The sequence below is a fragment of the Trypanosoma cruzi genome, genomic scaffold (assembly GCF_000209065.1).
Source record: "Trypanosoma cruzi strain CL Brener 1047053516727 genomic scaffold, whole genome shotgun sequence".
Classification (NCBI taxonomy): domain Eukaryota; phylum Euglenozoa; class Kinetoplastea; order Trypanosomatida; family Trypanosomatidae; genus Trypanosoma; species Trypanosoma cruzi.
Window position 1 is genome coordinate 83,001 of NW_001849390.1, and position 13,276 is coordinate 96,276.

The 13,276-nt window shown below is 48.3% G+C and overlaps 9 protein-coding genes and 1 pseudogene across 9 annotated transcripts, besides 11 other annotated features; all 10 read right to left on the minus strand.

The window, feature by feature from the left end:
- On the minus strand, window positions 1–849 carry Tc00.1047053503779.109 (hypothetical protein, conserved; the record flags this gene model as incomplete). The annotated part of the gene is made up of 1 exon (XM_802396.1): window positions 1–849. A coding segment is annotated over one exon (849 nt), but the record flags the coding sequence as incomplete, so codon positions are not given.
- Window positions 1–3,960: a sequence feature (heterozygous, non-Esmeraldo-like haplotype).
- Tc00.1047053503779.100 (hypothetical protein, conserved) lies at window positions 1,082–2,224 on the minus strand (the record flags this gene model as incomplete). Its single annotated transcript, XM_802395.1, has 1 exon — window positions 1,082–2,224. One exon carries the CDS (start codon window positions 2,222–2,224, stop codon window positions 1,082–1,084), a length of 1,143 nt encoding a protein of 380 aa, XP_807488.1.
- Window positions 2,346–2,387: a microsatellite.
- Window positions 2,465–4,507, minus strand: Tc00.1047053503779.80 (annotated as a pseudogene).
- Window positions 3,961–5,141: a sequence feature (areas merged during assembly that could not be assigned to a particular haplotype. This can correspond to areas where the two haplotypes were merged or to regions with more than two copies in the genome that were merged during assembly.).
- Tc00.1047053503779.70 (hypothetical protein, conserved) lies at window positions 4,710–5,132 on the minus strand (the record flags this gene model as incomplete). The annotated part of the gene is made up of 1 exon (XM_802394.1): window positions 4,710–5,132. One exon carries the CDS (start codon window positions 5,130–5,132, stop codon window positions 4,710–4,712), a length of 423 nt encoding a protein of 140 aa, XP_807487.1.
- Window positions 5,142–13,276: a sequence feature (heterozygous, non-Esmeraldo-like haplotype).
- Window positions 5,358–5,404: a microsatellite.
- Window positions 5,432–6,976, minus strand: Tc00.1047053503779.60 (hypothetical protein, conserved; the record flags this gene model as incomplete). Its single annotated transcript, XM_802393.1, has 1 exon — window positions 5,432–6,976. The coding sequence occupies one exon, from the start codon at window positions 6,974–6,976 to the stop codon at window positions 5,432–5,434; it is 1,545 nt and encodes a 514-aa protein (XP_807486.1).
- Window positions 7,142–8,089, minus strand: Tc00.1047053503779.50 (hypothetical protein, conserved; the record flags this gene model as incomplete). Its single annotated transcript, XM_802392.1, has 1 exon — window positions 7,142–8,089. One exon carries the CDS (start codon window positions 8,087–8,089, stop codon window positions 7,142–7,144), a length of 948 nt encoding a protein of 315 aa, XP_807485.1.
- Window positions 8,132–8,155: a microsatellite.
- Window positions 8,417–8,444: a microsatellite.
- Tc00.1047053503779.40 (protein-L-isoaspartate O-methyltransferase, putative) lies at window positions 8,499–9,218 on the minus strand (the record flags this gene model as incomplete). The annotated part of the gene is made up of 1 exon (XM_802391.1): window positions 8,499–9,218. One exon carries the CDS (start codon window positions 9,216–9,218, stop codon window positions 8,499–8,501), a length of 720 nt encoding a protein of 239 aa, XP_807484.1.
- Window positions 9,689–9,710: a microsatellite.
- Window positions 10,103–10,136: a microsatellite.
- Tc00.1047053503779.30 (hypothetical protein, conserved) lies at window positions 10,282–10,992 on the minus strand (the record flags this gene model as incomplete). Its single annotated transcript, XM_802390.1, has 1 exon — window positions 10,282–10,992. One exon carries the CDS (start codon window positions 10,990–10,992, stop codon window positions 10,282–10,284), a length of 711 nt encoding a protein of 236 aa, XP_807483.1.
- Window positions 11,166–11,198: a microsatellite.
- Window positions 11,364–11,397: a microsatellite.
- Window positions 11,457–12,032, minus strand: Tc00.1047053503779.20 (hypothetical protein, conserved; the record flags this gene model as incomplete). The annotated part of the gene is made up of 1 exon (XM_802389.1): window positions 11,457–12,032. The coding sequence occupies one exon, from the start codon at window positions 12,030–12,032 to the stop codon at window positions 11,457–11,459; it is 576 nt and encodes a 191-aa protein (XP_807482.1).
- Tc00.1047053503779.10 (hypothetical protein, conserved) lies at window positions 12,520–13,276 on the minus strand (the record flags this gene model as incomplete). Its single annotated transcript, XM_802388.1, has 1 exon — window positions 12,520–13,276. A coding segment is annotated over one exon (757 nt), but the record flags the coding sequence as incomplete, so codon positions are not given.

Consider the following 13,276-nt stretch of genomic DNA (forward strand, 5'->3'; position numbering starts at 1 on the left):
CTGAGCATGTAGGCGATGTGGTTCTGTACGAGAAAGAAGCTTAAAGTCACCATAGGGGGAAGGCCCAATGTATATACAAGCATATCGTTCCATGACCGTCGTGACAATATCGCTCGCCAACGTGTCGTGCTGCACTTTAAAGTACGTCTGCTGTTGCACCGCCTCCTCCCGAGCCCGCTCAATACACCGTGTCTTGTAGGATTCTGTGGTCATGCTGACCTCCACGTTACCAAGATCCTCCGCAACAAGGGTAATTATGGATCCATCTACGTGAACGTAGCGCTTTATTTCGATGGGGAACCGGTACATGACGGATTCTTGACTGAAACAGTCTGCCATATTCATTGCGAAATGACCCACCACCACTTCTGAATCAAAACCAAGAGTACTTAACGGCTTTTCCAAGAAGATGGTGCTACCGACATTCGCCGAGCACCCACCACTATTTTTTACAGTGGAGAGGAACAAGGGCGTAGTCTCAGTCTGCGATGTCGGTGTTTTTTTGTATTCCTCCCTCGCAGAAGATGTTCGCCAAAGTGATTGCCTCTCCCTTTGTGTGTTCCCTCCCGACAGGGTCTGCGACTGTAACTCATTGACGCATTGCGGGGGCCCATAAGTTGTGTGGCCTGACGTCCGCCGCCCTTTGGGAGTCACACTTTGCTCCGACGATTCGGCAACGTGCCCTGCCCGTTTACGGCGTTTATTCCACACCGATGTGTAAGAAAAGATGCAGAAACCTAGCACAATCCCCAGGGCAACGCATATGCTGCGAGTGTGAGTGGCATCCTTGCCGGTCCATAGAGACATGACCAAACTACATAACACTAATAGCCGGAAAAACGAGAGCATATACACTGCAAAATGCAAACACGCATTGAAGAATTCAAGCAAAAAAAAAAAAAAAAAGGTGATCGGCTTCTCGCTACCACCACCACCACCACTCCAGAAACATATATATATATATGATGCAAACCGTTTGTCATTTAATTGACAAACGGCTTCATTCATTCATTCGCATCTGCAGACTGTTTCTCCACTGGTTTCATTCATTATTCCTCCACCCTATCTCTTTCTCCCATTTTCACTTGAGCAAAAGGTGCTCGCTAAGCTCGGCATGGCGACTGAGAACAAGGTCCGCTGCATGAGACAATTCTTCGCACACGGCGGTGATTCGCGCGTCCCACGCTTCCAGCACAGATGTATTCTCCGGCCGAGAGAAAATGACCGTCTCTGTTGTCTGATCGAGACTTGCATCTAACCGCCGTTCCGACGCCATTCGCGCCACAAGTTGCTCTGTTTCAGAGGGAGTGATGCCAAGGAGGGTCCCAAGTTCCTCAAAGCCAATGTTGTAGTAGACTCGAGAAATGGCCTGCAGGTTGTGCTGAATAAAAGCGCGTTCAACGGCGGCTGTGTCGGAGAAAGACTCGACATACGGCAGGAAACGCTGAAGGTCGCTGGGGCGCAAGAAATGAAAGTGATGGGCCCGGTAAAGAACGTCGTAAAGTTCCCCGAGAAGCATTGCACTCTCATCCTTGAAAAAGGCTCCTAGCAGACTCGAGCGGGTGGCGCTCGCATCCGCCTGAATAGCGCAGACGATGGCCCCACGAAGGTGGTCCAGACTTTTGGTCCGCACATACAATTCATAGAAGCGCTGCGACGACTCCAAAAATCTGTGCCTCACCGCTAGAAGGGAAGCAAAGGCGTGCAGGAACGCGTTCACCACATCGTTTGCCTCAGTTCGCATCGACAAGGCCTTGTATGAGGCCAGTCCCCGCAGGCAATCCGTCTCGGCCGTGGCAAAGTTACGGGTACGAAGGGCACTGTTTAAAAGATTCGTCAGTAGCTTCAGCGACACCACGTCATCATCGACAGGAAGCATGAGACGCCAGAGTTCCTGCGCCTGCTCTTCATCACCTGCTTGCACGCACCAATCCGCCACGGCCCCACGAACATCAAAAAGCGCTGCACCCCAAACTGCACTGCGATGCGTACCAGCTGCCAGTAGCAATTTTCCGGCCTGAACGGCAAATATAAGATTAACGCGCGCCGCTTCATACAAATTCCGCAGAGCGTATGCAATCGCTGCTCGTGAGGCCTCGCTTGGTGCCACTTCCTTCAGTGCCGACTTGACAAATAATTCCCATTTCCCCAAGTTTTGAGAGGCGACAAGGGACGCCACTTGTGCTTCTGTATAGCTGCCCTCTTCTTCTTCTTCTTCAGCCATTGTACTACACAAAATTCTTGCAAAAAATAATAAAAAATACGGATGCAAAAAATCAAACTAGGTCAATCATATTGATGCCATCAATTTCCATAGCAAAAAATTTCACGTCTGCGCACACAGTTATATATATATATATATATATATATATATATATATATATATACGACAGTAACTGCCAATAGTATTAATAATCCCCGAGTTAATCGTTTTATGGGAGGGAGACAAAAGAGGCATGAATGGCTTATGATCCTCGCTCTTTCCTTGTCTTCTTGGCTGGACGATTCAAGAAGTACTCCACGGTACTCTCAGCTTTCGCGTCCTTCTGCGACTCCTGACGCTTTTCTCGCCTTGCCGTGGCAACAGCGGCGGCAAGATCCACAAGTTCAGATTTCGTTCGTTTGTCCTTTTGCGCGACGTCCAGATGAAAGCGCGTGTCTGTAAGCAGTTTGTTGCGAAAGCGCGGGTCAATTGTGTCAGTTACGGCCTCCCGGCGCTGCGCCTCCCGTACTTCCCGGCTGACGCCAAGCAAGTTAGACGCTCGCATCTTTTTCTTCGCCTCCCGCTCAGCGGCTACACGCTGCTTCACCAACTTGGCATGAGACTTCCTTTTTTCCCGTCCACTCATGTGCGTGGCACCCGCGTCGTCGGTACCAAGTGTCTCACGCAAAATTTGCCGCTTCTTCTCGCGTTCTTCTTGCTGTTGCGCCAATTCATTCTCTCGTTCCTGGGCCAACATCTCTTTTTTTGCCTTCCGCATCTCTTTCCGCCGCAGCCTGTACTTGAGCTCGGCTCGACTACCCAAATCGGCAGAATTCATCATCTGCTTGATCTCGGCTTCGCGCTGCAGGCGTGCTGCTTTCGTCCCCGCGTCGAGGTCGAGGGTGGCCTCCATGTCGCCCATAACTCCCTCCTCACCGGACATGTTTGCCTCCCCTTCCTCTTCCTCGTCCAAGTCGATATCGCTGAAGCGATTTAACGAGTTGTCATCGCCATCGCCATCACTGGGTTCATACCCTGCCTCCCCCTCTTCGGCCTCGCTGTACTGCCCATCCTGGGTTAGCCCACCAATCTCCTCCAGCAACTCGGCGTACTTCTTTCGAATGCGGAGCTTCTCCCGAACACTGTCCTTTTTTCCCCTCCCATTGGCATCAACAAAATCATCCTCGTCGGATGAATCGGGTGGAGCAATATACGCCGCAATATCGTCCTCCGCCGTGTACCGGTGAAGCTGTCGCGGATGGAGCGATAACGGAAGATGTCGTCCTGATCCCACGAAATACGGAAGCGAGTCTGCGAGAGCGCCGTGGCCTTGAACGAGGCGAGAGGTCTGTAGTTCGCCGGAATACGGTCAGCCCTATTGACAGGGTTTTCAAACACCTCCTCATCGTCAACGTAGCGCAAGTCCAGTACGACACCACTTGCCTCAATGTCCATACCATCCAACTGCTTGTAAACCGTTTCTGCCGTCTCAGCCGAGTCGAAGGTAGCAACGGCATAGTAGTACTTCATGCGATCACGCTCATACCTACGATACTTCCCTTGCGAGAAGAGCTCTCCATCCCCACCCTCTTCGTAAAGCATTGCAGGATTGTCGTCCTCCCACGGATCATCTTCGTCATCGCTACAATTGTCATCAATTTCCATACGCTTCGACATCATTTCTCTGTCGTTGATGTCCTTTTGGTCGTGAAGGCCAGCTTCGCGGGTGCCCGCCTTCTCACCCTTCCTAACCCATAGATCTGGGCCGTGCACACGTTCGTGCTCGAGCATTTTTTTGCCGAAATCGCTCATATACACAGCAACATCGATCAGCTGTCCACCAAGTGGAAGCGCGTAAAAGAGAATGGCGTAAAGATCCACTGCTCGAATATGATCCCAACTGCAGTTCACAATCGCTACGCGACGGCGTGGTTCAATAAATTCCACATCCGATGCGGACCATGCCGCCACCTCATCGTCAAGCTCCTTCTCATCCACCTCCGTCAACGGGATGTTACCCTCGTCAGCGGCAGCGTGCTCACTGCCTTGATCTAAATCCTGATAATCCTCCTCCACTTCTTCCTCGTCCTCGTCGGAGTCTGCCGGGGCTCCTCTCGCTTCCTTCAGGTGCTTCAAAAAACGAGGGTCTCTCAGCGCGGCGTCACGCGGACTGTTGCCAACCCACGCACCACGGCCACGACGGGAAACTCGAAAGCGCGCGTCGGTGTACCGGGATGCAAACCGTGCATCTCCGCGGCCGCCCCGCCCACCGCGTCCACGCAATGAGCTCTGTAGCGTCTTCATTACTTAAAAAAACGGACCTCCACGAAAAACGCACAAGCGTAAAAAATAAAATATATAAAGAAAAAAGAATAAAGATGATACAAATCATGAATGTGCAAGTACCAATCAAGCAAGACACACACACAAATTTTAATTTCATTCCTCCCGGTAAGACTGAAGAGTTCTCAACGCAACGCCTCTCAACTTCTTCAAGAGGGCGGCATCAGTGCTTCATCTTGCGCGAATTCCACGGGATAATGGCGACGACTTCAAGAAACAGCACCAGCACCACCATTCCAAGCGGTATTGTCCATATGTGGAATATGGGCCATACTGCAATTGTCCACAAAACTCCTCCCGCCGTCGCCGCACACGCTGCGCTGTAAATCAAATATTTATGGGTTTCGCTCCAATTTGGATGCCGGGGTTGCACGAAGCAGCTGGTGTAAATCCACAGGGCAAAAAACACCACATAGCACAGATAGGAGATCCACATGGCAGGCTGAATGATTTTTCGGGAACGCAGCATCACCTCAACTAGGCGAGAGAATTTCACCACGCAAGACAACGCCAGGATGCTAAGAAGCTTGCCGCAATAATAATACCATTCTCTTGGTTTTGACCGGACCTCAGGCTGGTTTCTCATTCTCTCTACGGTTTCCCCTTTCCTTCTTTCTGTAATGGAAGGTGACTGCAAAATAAATTAAAAAAGTCCCCAAAGAAATATAAACGACAACAACTGGAAACAATGATGGGGGTTGAAGGCATAAAAATGTTGTGAATTCCACTTATCCATTTCTCTCTCTCTCTGTGTTTCCTTCTGTTCATCTGAACGACTGATGCAACAACAAAGATTTCAAATGTATTGTAAATATAAATAAATATAACTATATAACTATATATATATATATATATATAATAATAATGGGGGCTTGAACCCGTCCTTCAAACGAAATCTACATCTTCCGCCTCTTTAGGCATCACAAAGGGCGCTGTATCAACCCCCATTTTCTGCAAACGCTGCAATGCGTTTGCTTCAATTTCAGTCACTTGTTCCGGCTTCAGAGCTTTTGATTTATCAAACATTGGCGGCAATGCGCATACTGAAATTGCGGAAGAGCTCACCGGACGTCCAGCAGCCGAAGTGTCAGAAATTGTGTGGGACGCAATATCCTGTCGAGACAATGGTCGAGGTTGTCCCCTTTCCAGACCACCTCGCAAGACTTTTTCCTCCAAGCCAATCATCTTCAATTCCATCTCAGAGTTTGTATTCAGTACAGAAATCCAATTCTGCTCCATATTTGTCGCAAACCGGTGCAGGTCCTTCACAGACCACACCGCTTTTCGCGAAACCGCACGCTTCATCATGGCATACCTCAGTGTTTTTATCACCTCACGGGCGTCATCATCATCCTTCTTATCATTCTTACAGCGATAGATGAGCGTTGCCGGTGGGGCAAAGTCGTCAATACACTTTTCCATGCTCCTCATGTCAAGGCCACCATGATACGCTGCGCTGCTGACCAGTAACAACGGATCGTAAATACGATTAGCCCATTCTCCACCCATTGTCTCGTAATAGGAGGATAATATGACAGATAGTGTGGCAGCTGTCTGTACCGCCATTTCTTCATTGCGAAGCCCAAATGGATACGGGAAAACTGGATCGCCTATAAGATGCAACACAGCGAGCACAGAGCGCTGAATTGCTCCATAACGCGTGTAAACAGGAACTATGAGTTGTGCGGTGTTTTTCATTTCAATCAACTCCATTATGGGGACATTTTCTGATAATTTGGAGTCGCTTATCCTTTGAGATGGTTTTAGATTCACTGCAATTCCAGTCTCACTTACAAGACACGGCACAGAATTCTCGGATACGCGGTATGGCGCAGAGTTCCAGAGTTTTGACATGTCACGTCCCACGACAAAAGGTGCCACAAGCTCCGTGGAAACAACCCCAGGAGGTGGCAACCATAACATCGCCACAGCCGCACGAGTGCGAATAGCCAAACTTTCCACCACGGAGTATATAATGGCCGAGACTAAATCTAGTGCGGAGTTCATTTTTCGTAGTTTATATGTTGGAACCATGCCATTAAATGTGGCTCTGGGAGTTGATTTGACAAAGTTTGACCGAGAAAGATTGGTCCCCATGGTTTGTGTATTCAACATGGCATTGGTGTCCTGCAGATTGGACAGACGAGATTGGTTGCCCAGATCCATTTCCTGCCGATCGCGCTGACGCGAAGCCTCCAACTTTGCCTTCTGCTCCTTGAGGGCACTTATCTCTTGGTGAACGGCCGAGTGCAGCTCCCTTAGTGCCATCTGCAGCTTTGCGACTCGGTGGTTTTCCTCCGGCGTTTTTGTGTTCATCTCCTTGACAATTTTATGTATTTCATCGAAGCGGTCAGAAATGATATCGCTGAAGACACATGGTTCAAGCGAGGAGGCGGGGAAAGCATGCCGGCAACCATAACAGAGTTGCATCCTATCTCTTTAAAGAAGAAGAAAAAGAAAAGAACAGTAAAATTTAAACACGTACTTGTAAGTCATGCACACACACACACATAAGGATACACATATAGTCGTATTGAACGGCAGCATATAACCGTTTTGAGACCCTCCCACTTCAACGCGCCGAACTTCGTGATCTCAAAAAAAATCGTCCTCTAAAGGTTTATCAAGTTCCATAAGATCGTCCAACAATTTCTCGTCCATCAGAGTGCCGAGTTCAGTATTTCTCACACCGCTTGACTCTGCGCATTTTGAAAACAGAGATGTATTTTTGTTTAAGTTGTCCTCTCTGTCGTCACACTTGACACTATCGGCCGTTTTTGCATTGTTTGTTGGTTGTATCTCTTCTGCCGTCATATTTTTGACGGCTGCAAAATCAAATTCTAAATCTTTATTTCCACTGCCACCAGCAGCTGTCTCTCCGTCATTCGATGTTGACTGGAATTGCAGTGCTCCCGCCTCTATAAGGCGCAGCGCCTCCTCTTCCTCCTGCTCCAGCTGGCGCACTGGAACCTGCTGAAGCTCCTCCCGCTTTTTCAATTGCGCCCTAAACGCTCCCAGATCAATCTCCTCACGGGACGACAGCGCTGCCCGCACATCTTCACTCCGTTTGCGCAGTTCCCTGTGATACAGTCGCTTGACATCCTTACGCGAGCGACCAATGTACATGACGGAGATGGCGTTGAAGTCGGTGCCGTACTGTGAGAGAAATTTGTAAAAGTCTCTGAGTTCTTCTTCACTCCAGTCAAATCGGTTCCGTTTATGCCCGGCAAAACTATTCTTCGGCGAAGATGTCGGCTCTCCCCCCTCCGCAGCGTCGGTCGGTGAGGTTGAAAAGGTGCCCGACGCGGGCTCACAAGAAACATCCGCCTTCGTCCGGTGAAGTCTCGACCGCCGAACCCGCCGGCCACCCCGCATCATCTCACGAATGGGCCGCTTCTGACCCGAAGGCACAACTGTAGGTGGCAGCTCCTCAATCGGTACGTTCGAGAGCACCCGAAGAGGGACGTTGTTCAAAGTCTCCAAAGTGGAGTCAAACGCCTCCGTAATGGGATCCGGCGGAAATTCAAAGTCGCCACGGTCCATTTGTTCCTTTTTTTGCAAAATGTGAAATAACTGAAAAAATCAAAAATAAAATAAAATAAAAAAAAACGGAATGCATCCCATTTTACCATGCGTGTTTCAGTGCAAAAAATGCACATATTGTCAGCACCAAGAGAATGTGTAATGAAAAAAAAAAACAAAAAAACAAGTTCAACATGACAAGCACGTCCTACTCAACCAAAAAAACAAAAACAAATAATAGTACGCACACACTGAGACATACATGCACAATACATATAAATATAAATATTGTGAATGGATATATTTGTCACGATGCGTGAGCCAACAAGAAGAGCACACTGTGGATAGAAAAAGAAAAAAAAAAAAAAGAAAAAAAGTGGCGGATTAAGTCCTATTTTTTCTTTTTTTCCCCCCCCATTTTTGGTCATCCTCAACTGCGGGTTTTTTGATGCCTCAGCGACGTCAATGGAACAAAACTTACCCCACCGTGAGTTTTTTTCGTGATGGTTCCCTTCTCGTCCTTTGTGTAAAGATGCAGATGCTGCACCTCATTTTCATTTCCAACAGGAATCACAAGGCACCCGCCAGGTTTTATTGCTTCCAAGTAATCTTTGGGAACCGATGCGGCAGCTGCACCGACATGAATCACATCAAACATGGTTGTATGCGGATGAAATAACTTTGATATGTCTCTGCCGTCACCATTGATGAAGGTAATGCGGCCTTCATTCACCCAGCTAGGAAAGTGTTGAAGAACCACCTTCAATGAACGTTCCTGTAACTCTTCCACGTGCTCCACACCAACTACCCGTGATCCATCCCCGCAGATGTCAGCAAGGATGGCTGTGAGATAACCACTACCGCTGCCGATGTCCAGAACTGCCTTGGGCAAGCTCCCAGGAGTACCTAACAAAAATGGAGAAAGAAGTTCAAGCATAATGGCGTGCATATGAGGAGCACTTATAGTGGCACCGTACCCAATGGACAACGGTTCGTCCCTGTACGCCGAGCTCCGCATACCGTCCGGTACAAACCACCCGCGATCCACTCGTTGAAGTGACGCGATGATCGCCGGTGTGGAGAGAAGCGCCGCCCTTTCCAGATTCTGGATCATTGAAGCATTAGATAACGCCGAGCACGTCCACGCCATTATTGAATCCTAGTAATTACCAATGTTTTTCCAGTAAATGCGGCAGCTTTAGTTGCATCAAATAAATAATAATAATAAAGTGCAAGGCAGAAGAATTGATGGCAGGGTGCGCAGTGGGGCATAGGTTAGAAAACAACAAAAAAAAGACAACAATAAAAAAATCAAACGATATCATCTCTGTTTTGCCCAAAAATGGCGTCATTCAATGAAGCATGCGATGAATCTTGAAAAATAAATCATTGGCTCCCATCAGAATTCATTCATTCCTTTTTTTGTTGTTGTTCTTGTCAGAGCCTTACGGTGTTGCCACCTCCCAACGGTGAAGGAGGGGCCCCGTTCTTTAGCCTCTAAACCGCTGCCGTCCATCAATAAGGGAAATCCGTGTGTAAAGACGCGCTGATGATGCCTCCCTCTCACTCTCTTTGGGTAGGCGGTTGAAGAGCAACACTCTAAAACAAACTCCACTGTTCATATATATATATATATATATATTGTGTGTGTGTGTGCTTTCAATCCACCGGGTCGTTGCGCCAAAAACACAATGGTTGCAGATAAGCAAGTTTCCTTTTTCATCGTTTCCCCAGCATAGCAGCAAAATGGGCAAAAGCCTACTTATTTTTTTTTTTTTTCCTCTTACACCCTAATTCATGCTTTTTTTCTCTTCTTAATTCCTTCTCTTCCCACACATTTACACTTACAATTGAGTTGCCTTAGGGGATATTCCCTTTCCTGTTGCTATACTAAAGAACGGTGCTTACACTCCACAGACAAAAAATGCAGGGGACATCATTTACACACAGTTTTCTAATTTCCCCTCCCCCCATCCATAAAAAAAAAGAAAAAATGGGGTGGTGGTGCAGTCAGGGAAGTGAAAAGGGGGGAGTTGTGTTTGTTTCTGTATGTGTGTGTGTATGTGTGGGCTGCATTAATCCACACCCACATGCTACCACCTCGCCAATACTGTACAGAGTAAGCCAATAGCATTAGTAAACCCTTTCACTTCAAGAACTTCTCAGTGTACGGGTTTATGTTTGTGTGACTGTGTACACGTCGAGTCTCGTCGTTACATGGAAATGGGCTGCAGTTGCGTGCGCCAGCCGCAAGGAGGCCCCTCAAGGTCTGCGTAAAGATCGACTTCTTGCAGTGAGGGCAGCGGCAGCGACGTATTTGCCTCCGTCTTACACTTGCGGGTCGGTGGTTCATCCGCCGCCGCCACACTGCTGCGAGACGTTTCTCCAGGCAACGAACTCAGCGCAACGCTGGCCGTCATGGTGGACGCATCCCCCCGCGGCATTTGTTCCACCGTCACCGTCGCCTCTTCCCGCTGCCTCCGCAGTTCCTCCTTTTTCTTCGCCATCCGTTCCCGCAATACGGTAAGCGAAAATCCCACTTCCGCCACCAATGCCTTGGACGTCTTTGACTGTTCCTTCTTTTCAGTTTCCTCCTTAACAACCGCCGCCCTCGTAGATATCGCCGCTTCTGCCGCTCGAATGGGAGCAATCACCGCCTCTTCCGCGCCGCTCTCGTCAAGGAATGTCATCAACTGCTGCAATGTGGCTCGATCAACCGCCCCCACAGCTGCTGGTGGAAAAATCGCCTCTGCGGACCTTTTCGCCAGCCTCTTCAAATCCTCTCGGTCAATCACCCCCGACTTTACATACGCCTCAAGGACCTCCTTGACGCGATTGAGTACATCCCGTTTGTTTGCGCATGAGGAAGAAGAAGATGTTGACATGGTGGCTTGGCTGTTCCTTGTGAAGCCAATCTCTTGCATCAAAAAAGAAAAAAAAAAAAGACACGCACACACGCACAAAAAGGGCTTCAGAGGCAATCGTAACACTCAGTCGCAATCATCGTGCCTTGCGGCTTCACCCACAAGAGAGAAACCAAACAAACAGCAGGCAGGGAAGTGCGGAGACCACAAGAGTGGAAAAGATTCATACCTAAACACACACACACACACACACGGACACACATACAAATAACGCACAATTAAAAAAAACTACTGAATTTAAATGCCACGGCATTTCCCCCCTCCCCATCCCGACCCCTCCGCTAATATTCCCAGACGTTACAGTCCCTTCTTTCCCTTCCCTTGATTTCCCTGAAGTTCACCTATCGCAATAAAAAAACAAAGACGATCACCACACACACACACACATACACACATACACACACAACAGTCGTCACCATCCACTCTACATGTATTGTCACACGCAAATGTGAACCAGCAAACCACTAGGCAAATCTCTCCGCTACCTGCCAGGCCTTCACACGATATTCCGCAATGGGATTCTTGACAAACTGCTTCTCATACAGTGCCTCGCGCACACGTTGTCGATCACGCTGGTCCCGCATCTCGTCAAATGAATACAGCTGATTCCTTTGAAAATCACGTTGAAAGTACCGTTCCCTTGCAACAAACTTCGTAAAATTGTTCCACGCAAAAATTGCAGCATAGCATTTCAAAAACGACCACCGAATGGACGCTCCAGTGCGATTTAGAAAGCGAGTGTAAAAAAAATTGACAAAGGCTGCGCCGGCTAAACTCGTAAATACAACGGGCATGCAGCGGAGGTTCTGCCCCCAGAAGGTGCGAAGATTCCAATGCGACTCGCCCTCCGGTACCTTATATACCCGCTCAGCAAGTGACTCGTCCGGCATTGCTTGTGTGTCTAGGAAAAAGTCAAATTGGCGAAAATTTGGCTCAAAGTGAGTATCTGCCTGATTGGTGGGAATGGAGCCGTGCCAATTGAACGACGTGGGGCCAAGACCTTGCAGAATTGTTGAGTGTCCTTGCGCACCGCCGGGCATTTTTGCGTTCTCGTTTCGCCTTGTCTATGATAAAAGTGTGTATGTCTGTTTCGTGTGTAGACGCCTTGAATATCCTCTCCACGTCTGCTACTGTATTTTCCCACACCAAGCTTTTATCTTCAAAAAGAAGTTAAACAAACAAACGAAAAAGTTGAACCACCTCCACCACAAGGAAACTTTTGACCACTGTCGCAGATGCAGTGCACTCCCACTACAATGTTCTCTCAAACCTCTCTTTTTTCTTCCTTTCCTTCAGACACACGTATAATATACACACACAATTTCTCTCTCTAAGTATGTATGTATGTAGATTGTACATAATATTCCATGCCAAAGACTATTTGCAGGTATTCGCTTATTCCTGCTACCTCTTTACATCCATACATTCATCCTTTCATCAACCCCTCCGCACAGTAAGCCACACGCAGATATCGACACATAGGATCAGAAATTTCATCAAAAAGAAAAAACTTTTTTTTTTTTTTTTTTATGAGGCGGCGCGGGACTGTAACAGCAATTTTGGCGGTATGTATAGCTGGTAGTTCACGTCACTCTGCAGGTACTGCGTAAGTAATGCACGCAGCTCCGCATTCTGCGCACGCAGTGAATCGGTATCTACAATCAAATTTTTCCGTTGCTGGAGCTGGGCAATGTACAATTTCAGGCCTTTTTCAAGTGCTCCCCACACACGCTGGTGCTCTTTTGGAACCGACCTCGCCATGCGCAACCAGTACTCCTTTTCAGCAGCACGCCGACGCTCCTCCAGCTTCATCTTTGCCATTTCTTTGTTCCTCTTTGCCGATTCCTTCTGCCCCTCTTCCTTCTGCTTCTTCTCCCGCTGCTTTTCTGTGAGAAACGTCGAAAGTGCACGAACGGCATCTTGCGGACGAATAAGTGCCGTTGTTTCTTCGGGACCATCTACAATGAAATACTGCAGAAGGTCATCCATCTCCTCGTTTTTGCGAATCTGCAGTGTGGCAAGAATAGACTCCACCATGGCGCGATCCTCTGTGGCATCTTGCACTTGTCGTATTGCCGCATACACGTTTTCGTCTGCAATGAATGGGGCTTGTTTGTGCAGAATTGCAAGGAGCATCAGCGCTTCTTCGGAGAGTTCAATCTCATCGTCGCTACTGGAAACATCCACCTCATTATCCTCTACTGCATCCGCCGCTTCATCATCGAGCCAGTATTTTAGCTGCGGTGGATTCCACGGCACCCCCAATATTTCCTCAAAGAGAACA